This window comes from Protopterus annectens, chromosome 7.part0, assembly GCF_019279795.1.
Source record: "Protopterus annectens isolate FY-2018-M chromosome 7.part0, PAN1.0, whole genome shotgun sequence".
Classification (NCBI taxonomy): Eukaryota; Metazoa; Chordata; order Ceratodontiformes; family Protopteridae; genus Protopterus; species Protopterus annectens.
This window is the reverse complement of record NC_056739.1, coordinates 754123911-754137820: the sequence shown is the minus strand read 5'-3', so window position 1 is coordinate 754137820 and position 13910 is coordinate 754123911. Positions and strand designations below refer to the sequence as shown.

The window sequence follows — 13910 nt, the reverse complement described above, 5'->3', positions numbered from 1 at the left end:
TGGCAGCGGCCACTAAAAAGGAGATGTCTGAATCTTCCTCATCTGTCCATCCGCCTAACAGAGATTCTAGGACTATGGACAGGTATGGGAAGCACATTTTTAGTTCAGCGGTTTTTTCCATGCGATCGCTGAACTATTTGACCCATTTCACACGGTTACAGAGGGATCTAATCAAAGAGTTGGGAGATACCCTCCAGGGTACCACAGATGCTGCTGTCTCAGAGAAAGTTACAGCACAACTCAATACCCTTACTTCTATTGTGAACTCATCCATGAGGCTCATTTCATATGCAGCCGAAGGATCGAGTAGGGCTGCGGCTTCAGCGATTGCTCTTCGCAGACAATCCTGGATGCGCTTATGTTCCTTTGCGGAAGCCTTCAAGTCTTCCTTTACTAATGCCCCATTTGACGGTGCCACTCTCTCTGGCCCTAAAGTAAAGGAGACCCTTACCCGGTGTGAGCAAGAGAGAAAGACTCTGTCTGCTGTCGGAGTCCATTTTTCCACCCCATTCAGACCGTACCCCAAAGGGCAACGTGGTGGTAAAATGTGGTTTCGAAAACCCCAAGGCTCTTTCCCAGGCACACAGGGTGATGCCCCCTCTAGAGGCAGAGGAGGGGGCAGAGGTGGAAGACGTCGCCCTGGTGGCAGAGGGGTCCGCAAAATCAAGGTGACAGGGATACACTCCCTGGGAAACCTTTCCATCACTCCTGAGAGGAGGCCTGACTGTCCTGCTCTGGAGGCAGTCGGGGGTCGCTTAGCTTTATACCCTCAGGCCTGGCAAAGTATAACATCAGACAATTGGGTAAAAAGCATTGTTACCAGAGGTTACAAAATTCCGTTCCTATTACACCCATTTCCGCAGAAAAGACTCCCAGATGTACCGCCCCATCTGCGAGACCCTGCAGCTATAGAAATTTCAAAGCTGCTAGAAAAAAAGAATCATCCAACCAGTCCCAGCGGACCAAAGAGGATTCCGAACTTACTCAAGGTTCTTTTTATTTCCAAAAAAGACAGGGGACTGGAGGCCAATTCTGGACCTAAGCAAACTCAATACCATCGTCAAGAAAGAAAAGTTCCGGATGGTCACGCTTCAATTGATCCTTCCATTCTCACAGAAGGACGACTGGATGTGCTCAATAGATCTAAAGGACGAGTACTACCACATCAAAATGGCCAGGGCATCCAGGGATCACTTGCGCTTCCGGCTGGGAGCCAGTCACTTTGTTTCGAGCCCTGCCCTTTGGTCTGACCTCAGCCCCCAGGGTTTTCACCAAATGTATGGCAGTGGTAGCGTCTCACTTGAGACGCCTAGGATTCCAGGTGTTTCCGTATCTGGACGACTGGCTCCTTACTGCCACCACCGAGCGTCGACTGATTCAGGCCAGGGATTACACACTAGAACTCTGTGTTCATCTCGGAATTTCCGTAAATTTCGAAAAATCTGTATTACAGCCATCACAGCATATCTCATTCATAGGAGCAGAATTGGATACGCGTTGCTTGATTCTAAGGCTTCCTCCAGAAAGAATAGCCTCTCTACAAAATCATATATCTCTTCTCCTGATGGCAAAGAAATCCCCAGCAAAACTGGTTCTGAAAGTGTTGGGTCTCATGGAAGCTTCCCTCATTGCAATACCCTTGGGAAGGCTGCACATGAGAGTTCTTCAATGGCTGCTATTTGCACAATGGTCGTTCCAACAATTACCCCTGACACACGAAATTCACATCACGAACATCTGCAAGTCACACCTGTCTTGGTGGCTTCAGACTTGCAATCTCTCCGGCGGCCGACCATTTGTACTACCCACGCCGACAGCTACGGTGACCACGGACGCTTCCCTGATAGGGTGGGGGGGCATCTTTCAGGGACAGACAGTCCAAGGCGAATGGACCAAATTGGAGTACAATCTGCACATCAATGTTCTAGAGCTGAGGGCAGTGTTTCTAGCGTTGCAACACTTTTCTCCCCTTCTACCTCTAGGGACCATTGCAGTTCAGTCGGACAACATGTCTGTAGTCTGGTACATAAACAAACAAGGGGGAACCAAGTCTTATCAACTATGCAGAGAGGCCATGAGAATTTGGCAATAGGCAGAGTCCATGGGTCGCTTTCTGATAGCAACGCATATCCCGGGGTTATCCAACGTCATAGCGGACAGGTTGAGCAGAGCCATCCTGTTACCACACGAGTGGTCCCTCAAACGAACAATTGCGGACAAGATATTTCGCAAGTGGGGCCAGCCTTGCTGCGATCTGTTTGCGTCTCCAATGAACGCCAAATGCAGAAGCTACTTTGCCCTATTACCCCCTCCAGGGGAAGTCCCCAGGGACGCTCTGAACTACGATTGGCCCCCAGGCCTCCTGTACGCCTTCCCTCCTATTCCTCTGATTGCAAAATTTCTACAGAAAGCCAGCAACCTGGAGAGGACAATAATCCTCATTGCCCCATTCTGGCATCGTCAAATTTGGTTTCCCTTTCTTCGAGCACACCAAATTTGGGAACCCTGGATCCTGGACCCGGAGCTGGACCTACTGACCCACTCGTCAGGGGCTCCCCACCCATCGCTTCTCTCCCTCAGACTAGCAGCTTGGCTGCTCCGCTTCCCTTCTTAGCCAGGTCTGATCTTCTTTCCCTTGTGGTTCAAAATATTCCAGTGGCTTCTCATAAGGCTTCCACTACAAAAATCTACCCTAGTAAGTGGAAGCGTTTTGTACACTGGGCAACTACACAACATTTGGATCCCATAATAGCCCCACTGAACAGAGTCTTGGAGTTTCTATCCGTACTATTTCACCAAGGAGCTTCTCCTTCCACTTTGAGAGTTCAGTTGGCTGCCATTTCAAACTTTCATGTGGGAGAAAATGGGGCGCCTATTATGGCTCATAGACTTTGTAAGGCCTTTCTAAAAGGGTCTTTCCATATCAGGCCACCAGTCAGAATTCCTACACCACCATGGAATTTGAACCTTCTATTGTCACAGCGAATGCTACCACCCTTTGAACCAGCCTCTTCCTGTTCTTTGAAGTTTTTGTCATGGAAAACCCTCTTTCTGGTAGCTATCACATCAGCCAGGCGGGTATCGGAACTTCAAGCTCTTTCCGTTAAACACCCATATTTGATCTTTCACCCTGATAGGGTATCTCTTCGCACTAATCCCTCCTTTCTTCCCAAAGTTTGCTCCGTCAATAACATTAATCAGTCCATTGAGCTCCCCACATTTTTCAAGAACCATTTCAGTAAGTTGGAATATATGTTACACAAGTTGGATGTTCATAGACAACTCAGATTTTACTTGGATAGAACAAAGGATCACAGAAAAACAGATCAGCTCTTTATAGCCTTTGCGGACAGCAGAAAGGGCATGGCAGTTACGAAACGAACCCTTTCCAAATGGCTATCCGATTGTATTGTTTTTGTTTATACTGCTTCTGAGCAGAGTTTACCTATCAAGCCCAAAGGACATTCTACTAGATCAATATCTACATCCCTGGCTCATGCGGCCCGCCTACCATTAGACACTATTTGTGCGGCTGCCACTTGGTCTAAACCACATACATTCATTACTCATTACAAAGTGGATAGGGTTTTCAGGGACAGGGCAACCTTTGGTTCCACTGTGCTCAGGAACATTCTTCCCTGAGTTTCTCAGGATCACGGAGCTAGGGACGCTACCCAGGTGTAAGAACAAACAGCGAGATTGAACACTCTCACATATAGAAGTTATGTCCTTACCATAACGTTCCATGTGGAGTGTTCATCTCGCCTTTGTTCTTACATTCCCACCCTCCCACCCTCAGGAAGAACGTCCAGTTTAGGTGTCTGGTTTGGTTCTCCCGCTTCTGTTTCTCTCAGTTGTTACGGCTGTTTTTCAGCTATGCTTTAGCATGTGTGTTGTATGTTCACTCCCGTTGGGTTCTGGTTTGTTTGCAAACTAGATCTGAGGTAAAGGCAGTGGGGAATTGTGGGAGATAGGTTGGTCTCGAGCTTCTTCTCAATGCAGAGCTTTGCCAAGCGGCCGACACGGAGCCGAGGATCGGCTCTGAACCCAGGTGTAAGAACAAAGGCGAGATGAACACTCCACATGGAATGTTATGGTAAGGACATAACTTCTATTTTTAGCTAGTTAGTATTAGATTATTTCCGCCTAGATATTAGTCTGATATTTAGCTTTAGTTGACAAGGGTTCTTGATATTTCTACCCTTTTGGTTCTATGTCATAGAATTTGAATAAAGTACCTCTCAGCAGTGGGACTTTTTTCTGGCTCATACTTTGTGTGTGTATGTGTATGTGCAGTATATTTGGTAGTTTCTGATCTTTAGTCTTCTCTTTTCTAGGTCTGTTTGAGTTAGAGGACCTAGTTTTCTCTCTTTTTTTTTTTCTACCCAGGGCTAGGCCCGTTTGAGTTGGAGGACCTAGTCCTCGTGGTGGTGTGACTGTTAGTGCAGTAAGGGCTAGGCCCGTTTAAGTTAGAGGACCTAGTCCTCTTTGTGTTTGGCTTGTGTCTTTTTGCTGCATCTCCATACCATGTCTAAAGAGGTAAAAGATCATAAACCCTCAGGGTTTAAGAAATGTGTGAAATGCTCTCAGAAGATGTCTATTACCAATGGCCACAGTAACTGTGTGTATTGCCTCGGAGCCATCCATCTGCAAAAAACATGTTTGTTTTGCCATTCTTTCAGTGCCAGAGTCTTACAGGAGTGGAAGAACAAACTAATATTAAAAGGTCTCCTTAAGCCTTCTTTCGGGGAGGACTTGGCCAGTTCATCTTCCTCCACCAAATCTCATGCATCTAAAAAAGAAAAGGCTAAACCTTCCAAGAGGCATTCCCTGGCAGCATCCGGTACTTCGGAACAGCCTTCTAAACTGTTGAAACCAGACAAGACTTCCCCCTCCTTGGCTCCACTGATCTTGGAACCAATAGAGGTCGTTGATCCTGACTCCAGTGTCGTTCCCATGCCTTTCAAAATCGACTCATGATAGCAAACATTGGAGCCGGTCCAGAGATCCATTGCCGGTCTCCCCAACTTTAAGGTCCCCTATCTTACAGAGGTCCAGAGCTCCCACACTGTCTTCCAGATCTTCCAGGAGTCTATCAGAAGAAGATGTGGAGAGAGTAGTGCTGAGACTCTTGAAGTCATCTGCCTTGCCAAAAATGCTGTTGGCTCCAACCGAGTCAGTCCCGGAGCCACTTGAGTCCATTTCCCCTTCTGTGGTTCTTCCTCCGTACTTGGCTTTCGGAGCCAGAGTGCTTGGTACCACTGGTTGTGGAACCATCGATTCCAGCTCCCCATGAGGCTGTCTGAGAGCCGGTTTCTGCTCTGGCACCTTCGGTGCCATCCGGGGTGTCTGAGCCGAAGCTCTCCAGTCTGCCCCGACAGGGACTCTTGGACCTGGACCTCTTCGGTTCCGAGTCTCCGTCTCGGTATGTCGGCTATGGTGAGCTCGGACCCTACATCTATTTCAAAGCTGATGGCTCGGAGCAGGAGAGGTTGGCCTTCGAGATGATGCGGAGTGTGCTGTCCCGGTCATCAGCTCCACCCAGGGGTACCGACACTCTTCCCCCTCAGCACCGACCTCCATCTCAGCACCTACTCCCTCTATAGACAGCAGAGACCCGCAGCCTCAGGAGCCCCCGGCTGGTGGCCCCCACTTTTCCAAGATCTACCCGGAATATCCTTCTGAGGAGCCCCTTCAGAAGAGGACATGCAAGAGGAAGCATGTAGACTCCCAGGATAAGTCTATTACCTCCGACTCTGACCTCGAGGAGTCAGAAGGTTCCCCCAAGTCGTCCTCTGATGATGTCTCCTTTGTAGACATCTTAGAGATCCTTAAGCAGAGGTGTGGCTGGCCCACTGTTACCCCTTCTGATGAGGAGTCGGTGTACCTGAAGGCTTTCGGGTCTCAACCTTCAACCTCTTTGGTGTCTCCACCTTTCGATGAACTTTTAGACCTCGTTGGTTGAAAGGTGTGGGAGACTCCTGATGCCGTGGAGCCAGTCCCCAGGGGACCTAATAAATTTTTGTCAGCCCATAAGGAGAAGGAATTTTTGTCCAAGGGCATTCCTGTAAATGCCATGGTGGTGGCAGCGGCCACTAAGGAGGAACTAGCACAGACTACTACTTCTGTCCATCCGCCGAAGGAGTCTTGAATGATGGACAGATACGGGAAGCGTATCTTTTCATCAGTGGCATTCACTCTCAGATCGCTGAACTACCTAACACATTTTACAAGGCTTCACAGAGATCTCCTTAAGGAGTTGGGAGAGACTCTACAAGGTACATCTACTGGAGGAGCCCCTGTTGAGGTGTCTGCTCAGTTGTCCACCTTGAATTCCATTGTTAACTCGTCCATGAGGCTGATTTCTTATGCAGCCAATGGAGCGAGCAGGGCAGCAGGTTCAGAAGTTTCCCTTAGGAGGCACTCCTGGATGCGCTTGTGTAATTTTGTGGAGCCATTCATGTCTACCTTTACCAACGTCCCCTTTGATGGTTCTTCCTTGTTTGGACCCAAGGTAAAAGACACACTCACCAGGTGCGAGCAGAAAGGGAAAATGCTCTCTGCCATGGGAGTATGTTTTGCCGTCCCCTCTAGACCATACTCCAAGGGTCAGAGAGGTGGTAAAGTGTGGTTCAAGTCGTCCCAGAGGTTTTTCCAGGATGCACAGGGTGACTCCTCCTTCAGAGGAAGAGGAGGAGGAGCAAATGGTAGAGGCAGGGGCGGACCGCAAAACCAGGGAGGCCGCAATTCATTTCGAGGCCCACCCTATTAGCGCTCCTGATATGGGGCCCGGCTATGCTTCTCTGGAGCCAGTCGGGGGTCGCATTTCCTTGTATCCAGAAGCCTGGCTAAGCACCACCCGAGACAAATGGGTACAAAGAATCATCACCAGAGGTTATTCCATACCCTTTTCTCTTCCACCTCATGTTCCCAAGAGGATCACAGGGATCAAGCAACTGTAGAAGTGAACAAGTTGCTCGCAAACAGAGTCATCCAAACCATCCCCACAAACCAGGTAGGATTTGGAACTTACTCCATATTCTTTTTAGTGCCAAAACGTACAGGCGACTGGAGGCCCATCTTGGACCTCAGCAAATTAAACAAATCCATAAAGAAGGACAAGTTCCGGATGGTGACACTGCATTCTGTACTCCGTCTATTAGGGAAAGACACTTGGATGTGCTCAATAGACCTCCAAAATGCATACTACCACATAAAAAATGGACAGAGCGTCGAGGAGCCATCTACACTTCCGGCTTGGAGCCAGTCACTACCAGTTTCATGCTCTGCCTTTTGGTCTCACCATAGCCCCCAGGGTGTTCACCAAGTGTATGGCAGTAGTGACAGCTCACCTGAGACGTCTAGGATTCCAAGTGTTTCCGTATCTGGACGACCGGCTCCTGACCGCCTCCACCAGACATCTACTTCTTCAAACCAAAGACTCCACTATCCAACTTTGTGCCCAGTTGGAGATTACTGTAAATTGGGATGTCTGCTAGATCGCCCTCTCAATTTCTGACTTTTATAGGCACAGAAATAGACACAGTCGCCATGTTGGCTCATCTTCCAGCAAGAAAGAGCACAGAACCTCATACAAGTCCTTTGTCTATTCCCCCTCCGGAAAGTCAAGGCAAAGACAGTGCTGAAACTTCTAGGGACCATGGCCTCCAACATATTGCTAGTCCCTCTTGCCAGATTACTCATGCGGATTCTTCAGTCGCTTCTATCGTCCCAGTGGTCCTTTCAACAACTGTCTCTATCCCACCACATTCTTTTAACAGAGTCTTGCAAAAAGGACCTCTGTTGGTGGATCCAACCCAACCAGCTAACAACAGGCACTCCATTCCTTCCTCGCCAACCCGTTGCTACTGTGACCACGGATGCCTCACAGATAAGGTGGGGGGGGCATTATCTAGGCAGGACTGTCCAAGGCACATGGCTAGATCATGAGGCCCACCTGCATATCAGTGTCCTAGAGATGAGGGTCTTGGCATTGCAAGCACTCCACGACCTTCTTCCTCTTGGGACGATAGCAATACAATCAGACAACATGTCAGTAGTACGGTATACAAACAAGGCAGAACCAGATAGTATCCCCTCTGTCAAGAGGCTATTCGTGTTTGGAAATGGGCGATATCTTCCCAGCACTTTCTAATGGCAGCGCACATCCTGGGGACAACCAATGTGATAGCCGACAAACTCAGCCAGGCAATCTTGATGCCTCACAAGTGGTCTCTGAAGCAGGAAATAGCGGAACAGATTTTCCGCAGATGAGGACAGCCTTGCTGCGATCTTTTCGCCCGTCCAATCAACTCCAAATGTAGCAGCTACTTTTCCCTTATCCCCCCTCTGGGGGAGTCACCGAGAGATGCACTTGTTCACGATTGGCCCCTGGGTCTCCTTTATGCTTTCCTGCCCTTCCCTCTCATATCCAAGGTGATTCATAAAGTGAAACTTTTGGGAAACAAATTGATTCTCATCACTCCTTACTGGCCTCATCAGGTTTGGTTCCCCTTTCTCGGGCCTCATCTACTAGATGACCCATGGACTCTGGACCCAGTGCCAGATCTACTGACGCACATGTCAGGCTGTCTTCATCCCAGTCTGCACACCCTCAATTTGACAGCTTGGCTGCTCCAGTTCCATCCCTAGTCAGGCTTCATGAGTTTTCACCCACTGTGACCCACATTCTCGCATCTTTTCACAAACCCTCCACTCGAAAGTTATACACCAGCAAATGGAGAAGGTTTTCTATCTGGGCTGCGGAAAGGAATGTTGGCCCTTACACCGCATCCATTTCAGTGGTTTTGTAATTCTTGTCTGAACTTTTTCACCAGGGTTCTGCTGCTGCCACAATTAGGGTTCAATTGGCAGTAATATCAAATTTTAATTTGGGTCAACATGAGTCTAATCTGATGTCACACAAATTGTGTAAAACCGTCCTTAAAGGTGCTATTTTGTTGAGATCTCCCTTTCAGGAACCAATAGCTTCATGGGCTCTAAACTTCGTCCTATCCAAATTAATGTCTACACTGTTTGAACATGCTCATTCGTGTTCATTGACATTTCTGTCTTGGAAGACTTTGTTTCTAGTGGCCATCACATCTGCTAGACGAGTATCAGAGTTAAAAGCACTGTCTATCAAGCCCCCTTATTTGATTTTCCACAAAGATAGAGTACTCTTCACACAAATCCATCTTTTGTCCCTAAGGTGTGCTCTGATAATAACTTGAACCAAACTATAGAGCTTCCGGTGTTCTTTCCTAATCATTCCAACACAGCAGAATACTGATTTCATCAGTTGGACGTTCACAGACAATTACAGTTCTATCTACACCGGACCAAGGAATTCAGGAAGTCAGATCAGTTGTTTGTTTCCTTCTCCAACTCCAGAGTAGGTCTCCCAGTTTCCAACGTGACCCTTTTGAATTGCATTTCCAGTTGTATATCCCACATTTATTCTTCCGATGGAAAGCTTTTACCATTCAACATTAAGCTCACTCTACAAGATCCCAGTCTACTTCTGCAGCCTTTCAAGCCAGGGTTCCAATTGATAATATTTGTGCAGCAGCAACCTGGGCTACCCCTCACACCTTTATTACTCATTACAAATTGGATTTGACTTCCAGGGTTAGAGCCTCCTTTGGTTCCACGGTACTCGGGAGTATTTTTCCGTGAGCCACCCAAGGATAAGGTGATAGGGACGCTGTCCATGTGTAAGAATGAAGGCGAGATAGGACTACAGAACATAAAGAAGTTATGTACTCACCATAACGTTCCATGTTTGTAGTCCATCTCGCCCTTCATTCTTATGAACCCACCCTCCTACCACCTTACTGGAAGGATCTGGAGACAGAAACATTTTTCATAACAGGTGGAGAATTTTTATTATTGTTCTTTCTGGATAGTTTTTATGTTGTGTCTTTCTATAGTTTAGTAGCAAACAAGATCTGGGGATTATACTGGTGCACCATGGGATACCTACCTAGCCACAAGCCAACTAGAAGACTTGGAGCTTCGTAATAGGCTGGGTTGGAGCCGAGGATCGGCTCTGAACCCATGTGTAAGAATGAAGGGCGAGATGGACTACAAACATGGAATGTTATGGTGAATACATAACTTTTTCAGTTAGAACTTCAGGCTTATATTGGGTGAATACAGAACAGACATGTTGTTCAACAATTTTTTTTCTTATGCTTCTAACATTTATTGCAGCAAAAATTAGATCACCAGCATTGGGAACTGGCTGTTGGGTTAGGGAAGTGTGAAAGAGAATTATTTTTGTGTTTGTTGTAATAGGTGGAGATAGGATTGGGGTGTATATCTTCTCTTAGTAGGATTTTAGTAAATTGGGGAATTATGCATACTTGTTTTTGGAAGAGGATTCTTGCAATTAATTTTGTTTTGGTGCGAACTGAAGTGCAATTAATCAGTCTGTATTTGCAATAAAGGTGAGGGGTAGTATTAAATAGGTTTGGTGCAATGTGTGGAGAGTGTAAAGAGGAGGGGTATACATAGGTGGTTGAGACAAGAGTTGGAGAGATGTTGACAGATATGGAGTCATAGTAGGATGAAAGATGACACACTAGGAAGTGAAGAATAAAGATAACCTGAAGAGTAGCATTATTAAGTACAGGAATCTGTATTTTATAAATGTCAGGTAGTGGGGAAGTAGCAATGAAGATGGAAACAAGAAGATGCAAAACAGTAGGAGATTCAGTGATGGTGGACTGTGAAAGCTGGTAGAGGATAGGTAAGGAGAGAAGTATTTTCTATAAAAGAAGAGACTTGGGCTGTCCTGGTATTCTCTCTGGAATATAAGGAATAGAGGGTATGAAAGGCTAGAGTGTACTGATGTAGTCAAAATAAGAAGTAATGAAGGTTTATTTGGGAAAAATAAAAGATACAATGTAGAATAGATTGGTCCTTTTAGGGAGGGTTGTGGTTATAAATCGATGTAGTGCAAAGCAATGTGGGAAAAAGTTGAGAATGGCGCTGAAGGAGATAGGAAGCAGGAAACAAGAAACAGATGTGTATGTATAGAGGTACTAAGTCATTTGGGGGGGGATTGGAAGAAGAGTCGCAAGTAAAATATTTATGCAGGAAGTATGATGATAGAGTAAGCGTTGGTGGGTTAAAATAACTTTGCTTCACTTTTCAGCTTCAGCTAGGTGGGACGGAGATAGTGTTGTGTGTAGACCACCTTCACTAGAAGTGCCTCAACCTACCACAGTTATGGACACATATATAATGGCCACTGATGAAATACCAGTTCTTCTTAAGATGTTTTTTGAGCCATGCTACTTTTGGACAACAGCATTCTAGGAGTATCCATGTTTTCCACCACAGACAATTATTTATTTTTTTTTTACTTTTATAGAGTAAATATTTAAAATGTTTGAATATAGATTTCTGGTAACTGAATACACAAATAAGATTTTTATGTTTGTTTTTTCTTTGATGAAAAACATTTGCAAAATGATTACATTTTAGGCCCTTATGCTTCTTTATATATGTGACTTGAAAGGGTCCTGGGGTTGTTCTTTGAAACGGCTGTTATTTTGACAAGTAAGTAAATTGGGTCCATATGTCCTCAGGTCCTGATGCTGAAGTGCTGTCACCACTACATGTTGGAGAAGTTTCACGTCTCCTTGGACTTTATCACCCCAGCTCTGATAAACCTACTCCTACTATTGAAGAACTTTTTGCTTATTTGCGTGATGTCAGCCTGCACAGGTAAGTCTGGCTTGATCCTTGTTTTTGAATTACACACAGCAGTGAGTTTGATTTTGTGGCCCAAGGATGACTGTATACGGAGCTGTGAAGAGTGATGATATAACAACATAGCCTAGAGTCAGCCTGACTGCCTTTCACACTGCATTGCATAGTACATAGTACCCTGCATGGCTCTCAGTTGGCATTGCTTTCCAAATTATATTCCATGTCTAGATTCAGGCATTTAGCCTTGTTCCTTAACTGCAAACTCCTGTCCACTAAATGTCCCTCTGTTCACCTTTTTTTTCTATTTCATAGCTAACATTCTTTCTTTTATTGGAAAGCCTGCCCATTCATTAGCTTTCATGCATTTCCTCAGTTATTTGTCAGGTTATCTCTTGAAGTAAGTCCATCCTTATTAATGTGTAATGTGTTGTTGTCAGTCTCGCCTTTATTCTCACTGATGGGTCAGATCCGATGTGTCAGATCCGTCTCAGTCTTTACAAAAGCTCAAGGACTTCAGCAAAGCTTGTGGGCACATTTCCCTACCCATAATGCAGTTCCCCAACTTCCTTGTATCTCGTTTGCTGTGCTGCAAGAAGGATCTTCTAGCAAGCTCTGGGCTAAGTTTTTTTATATGTTCTTGCTATTGCTTACCTCTTTCTGCTTTTAGTATTATTATTATTATTATTATTATCTTGCTAACGTATAGTTAAAGTTCTTCACCTTTTAGTACCTTCCGTGTTTTAGTATAAGTTTTTCCTTGTTAGTTTTTCCCCTTGGTGTTAGCATCCATTTAAGTTGGAGGGCATCTGTCTATACCTGTTTAAGTTAAAGGGTATTCTTTTACCTTTTCTTTTACCTGTATCTGCTGGTAGTATTGATAGTTATTACTCCCTCTTCCTTTCCGGTTACTGTCTGTTTTAGTTAGGCGGTGGTTAACCAAGTCTGTTTAGATTAGAGGACTTACCCCACCCCCTTTTCCCTGTTGTTGTTGCTATTAAAAAAAAAAAAGAGAGAGAGAGAGATCTTCTTTCTGTATTTTTAATTAGTTAAGGTGTGTGCTTCTGTTTTTGTTAACCAGTATGTCCCAAAAAAGAAAGCAAGCCCTTGGGATTTAAAAAAATGTCAGAAGTATAGTAAAAAGATGCCCCTCAGTGACTCTCACACTTTGTGTATACTGTTTAGGGCCTCATCATCTACAGGAGTCATTTTCCATATGCCATGCTTATAACCATAGGGCACTTATAGAACGGGTAAATAAGCTAATTTTGAAGGGGTTATTAAAACCCCAATTTTCTGATGCTATTTCTGTTGATCCTCTCCAAAATCGGATAAGCCTGACAGCAGGAAAATGGCCTTCCTCTGCTCCAAAATCTTCATCTGAGCTGAAAGCCAAACTGCTGAAAGAGTCTGCTCAGATAGCACCTATGGAGCAGACCTCAAACGCCGGAGCAGGGACTTCATCGGAGCAGAAAGCATCTTCGGCTCCAAAATCTTATGTTGATTCTTCGGCTCTGAAAGACCCCTTGCCTGCTGATTATGTTATCAGAGCCGATCTCCATCTTTGGAGCCTATTACTTCTAGTCTCCCTTCACTGTTCTTTTCCAGATCCAGATCCCCAACACTGTCTACCAGGGCAACTAGGAGCATCTCAGATGAAGATGTGGATAGAGTGGTGCAGAGGCCTCTCAAAACACCTGCCTTTGGCCAAGCTTCTTTTGGATCTGTCTCATCTTCCCCTTTCAGCACACATTCCTCCTCTGATCTGACCTTTGGTTTTAGAGCGGGAAGACTTCCAATAATCCAGATGGTGTCGGTATTGGGTCTGGGGCATGTTGGCTCCTCGGATCTGGTGTCTGCCTTGAGCGTCTCCATCTAGTCAGTGTAGAAGACCTCTGGGAGCTGACACTTGCTGGTCGGATCCTTGGAGCCGGCTGAGATCTCCTTGGATCCGACTCTGTCTCTCTGGGCCTCTGCTCAGATGGGTTTGACTTCCAATTCTTCTTCAGAGCTTCTGTCTTCTGCCCTGCAGGCTGCTTTGGCCCCAACATCTGCTTTGTCGGGTCCAGGAAGTTCTTTGGAGCAAGGACAGGGTGCTTTCAAAGTTATGAAGAGGGTGATGACTGCTCTCCAGTTTCAGGCCCAATCCTCCTTGGAGCTTCCTCCCTTGTCCTTACCTCCTCACCCCAATC

General features: G+C 45.9%; 1 protein-coding gene across 1 annotated transcript in view; it reads left to right on the top strand.

The window, feature by feature from the left end:
• The window catches only part of CNTROB (centrobin, centriole duplication and spindle assembly protein), a 1846056-nt gene that overhangs the window by 1448626 nt on the left and 383520 nt on the right, over positions 1-13910 (top strand). The window contains exon 16 of the mRNA XM_044077286.1: positions 11598-11736. Within this exon, the coding sequence (XP_043933221.1) occupies positions 11598-11736 (139 nt within the window). The remainder of the gene's footprint in view (positions 1-11597; positions 11737-13910) is intronic.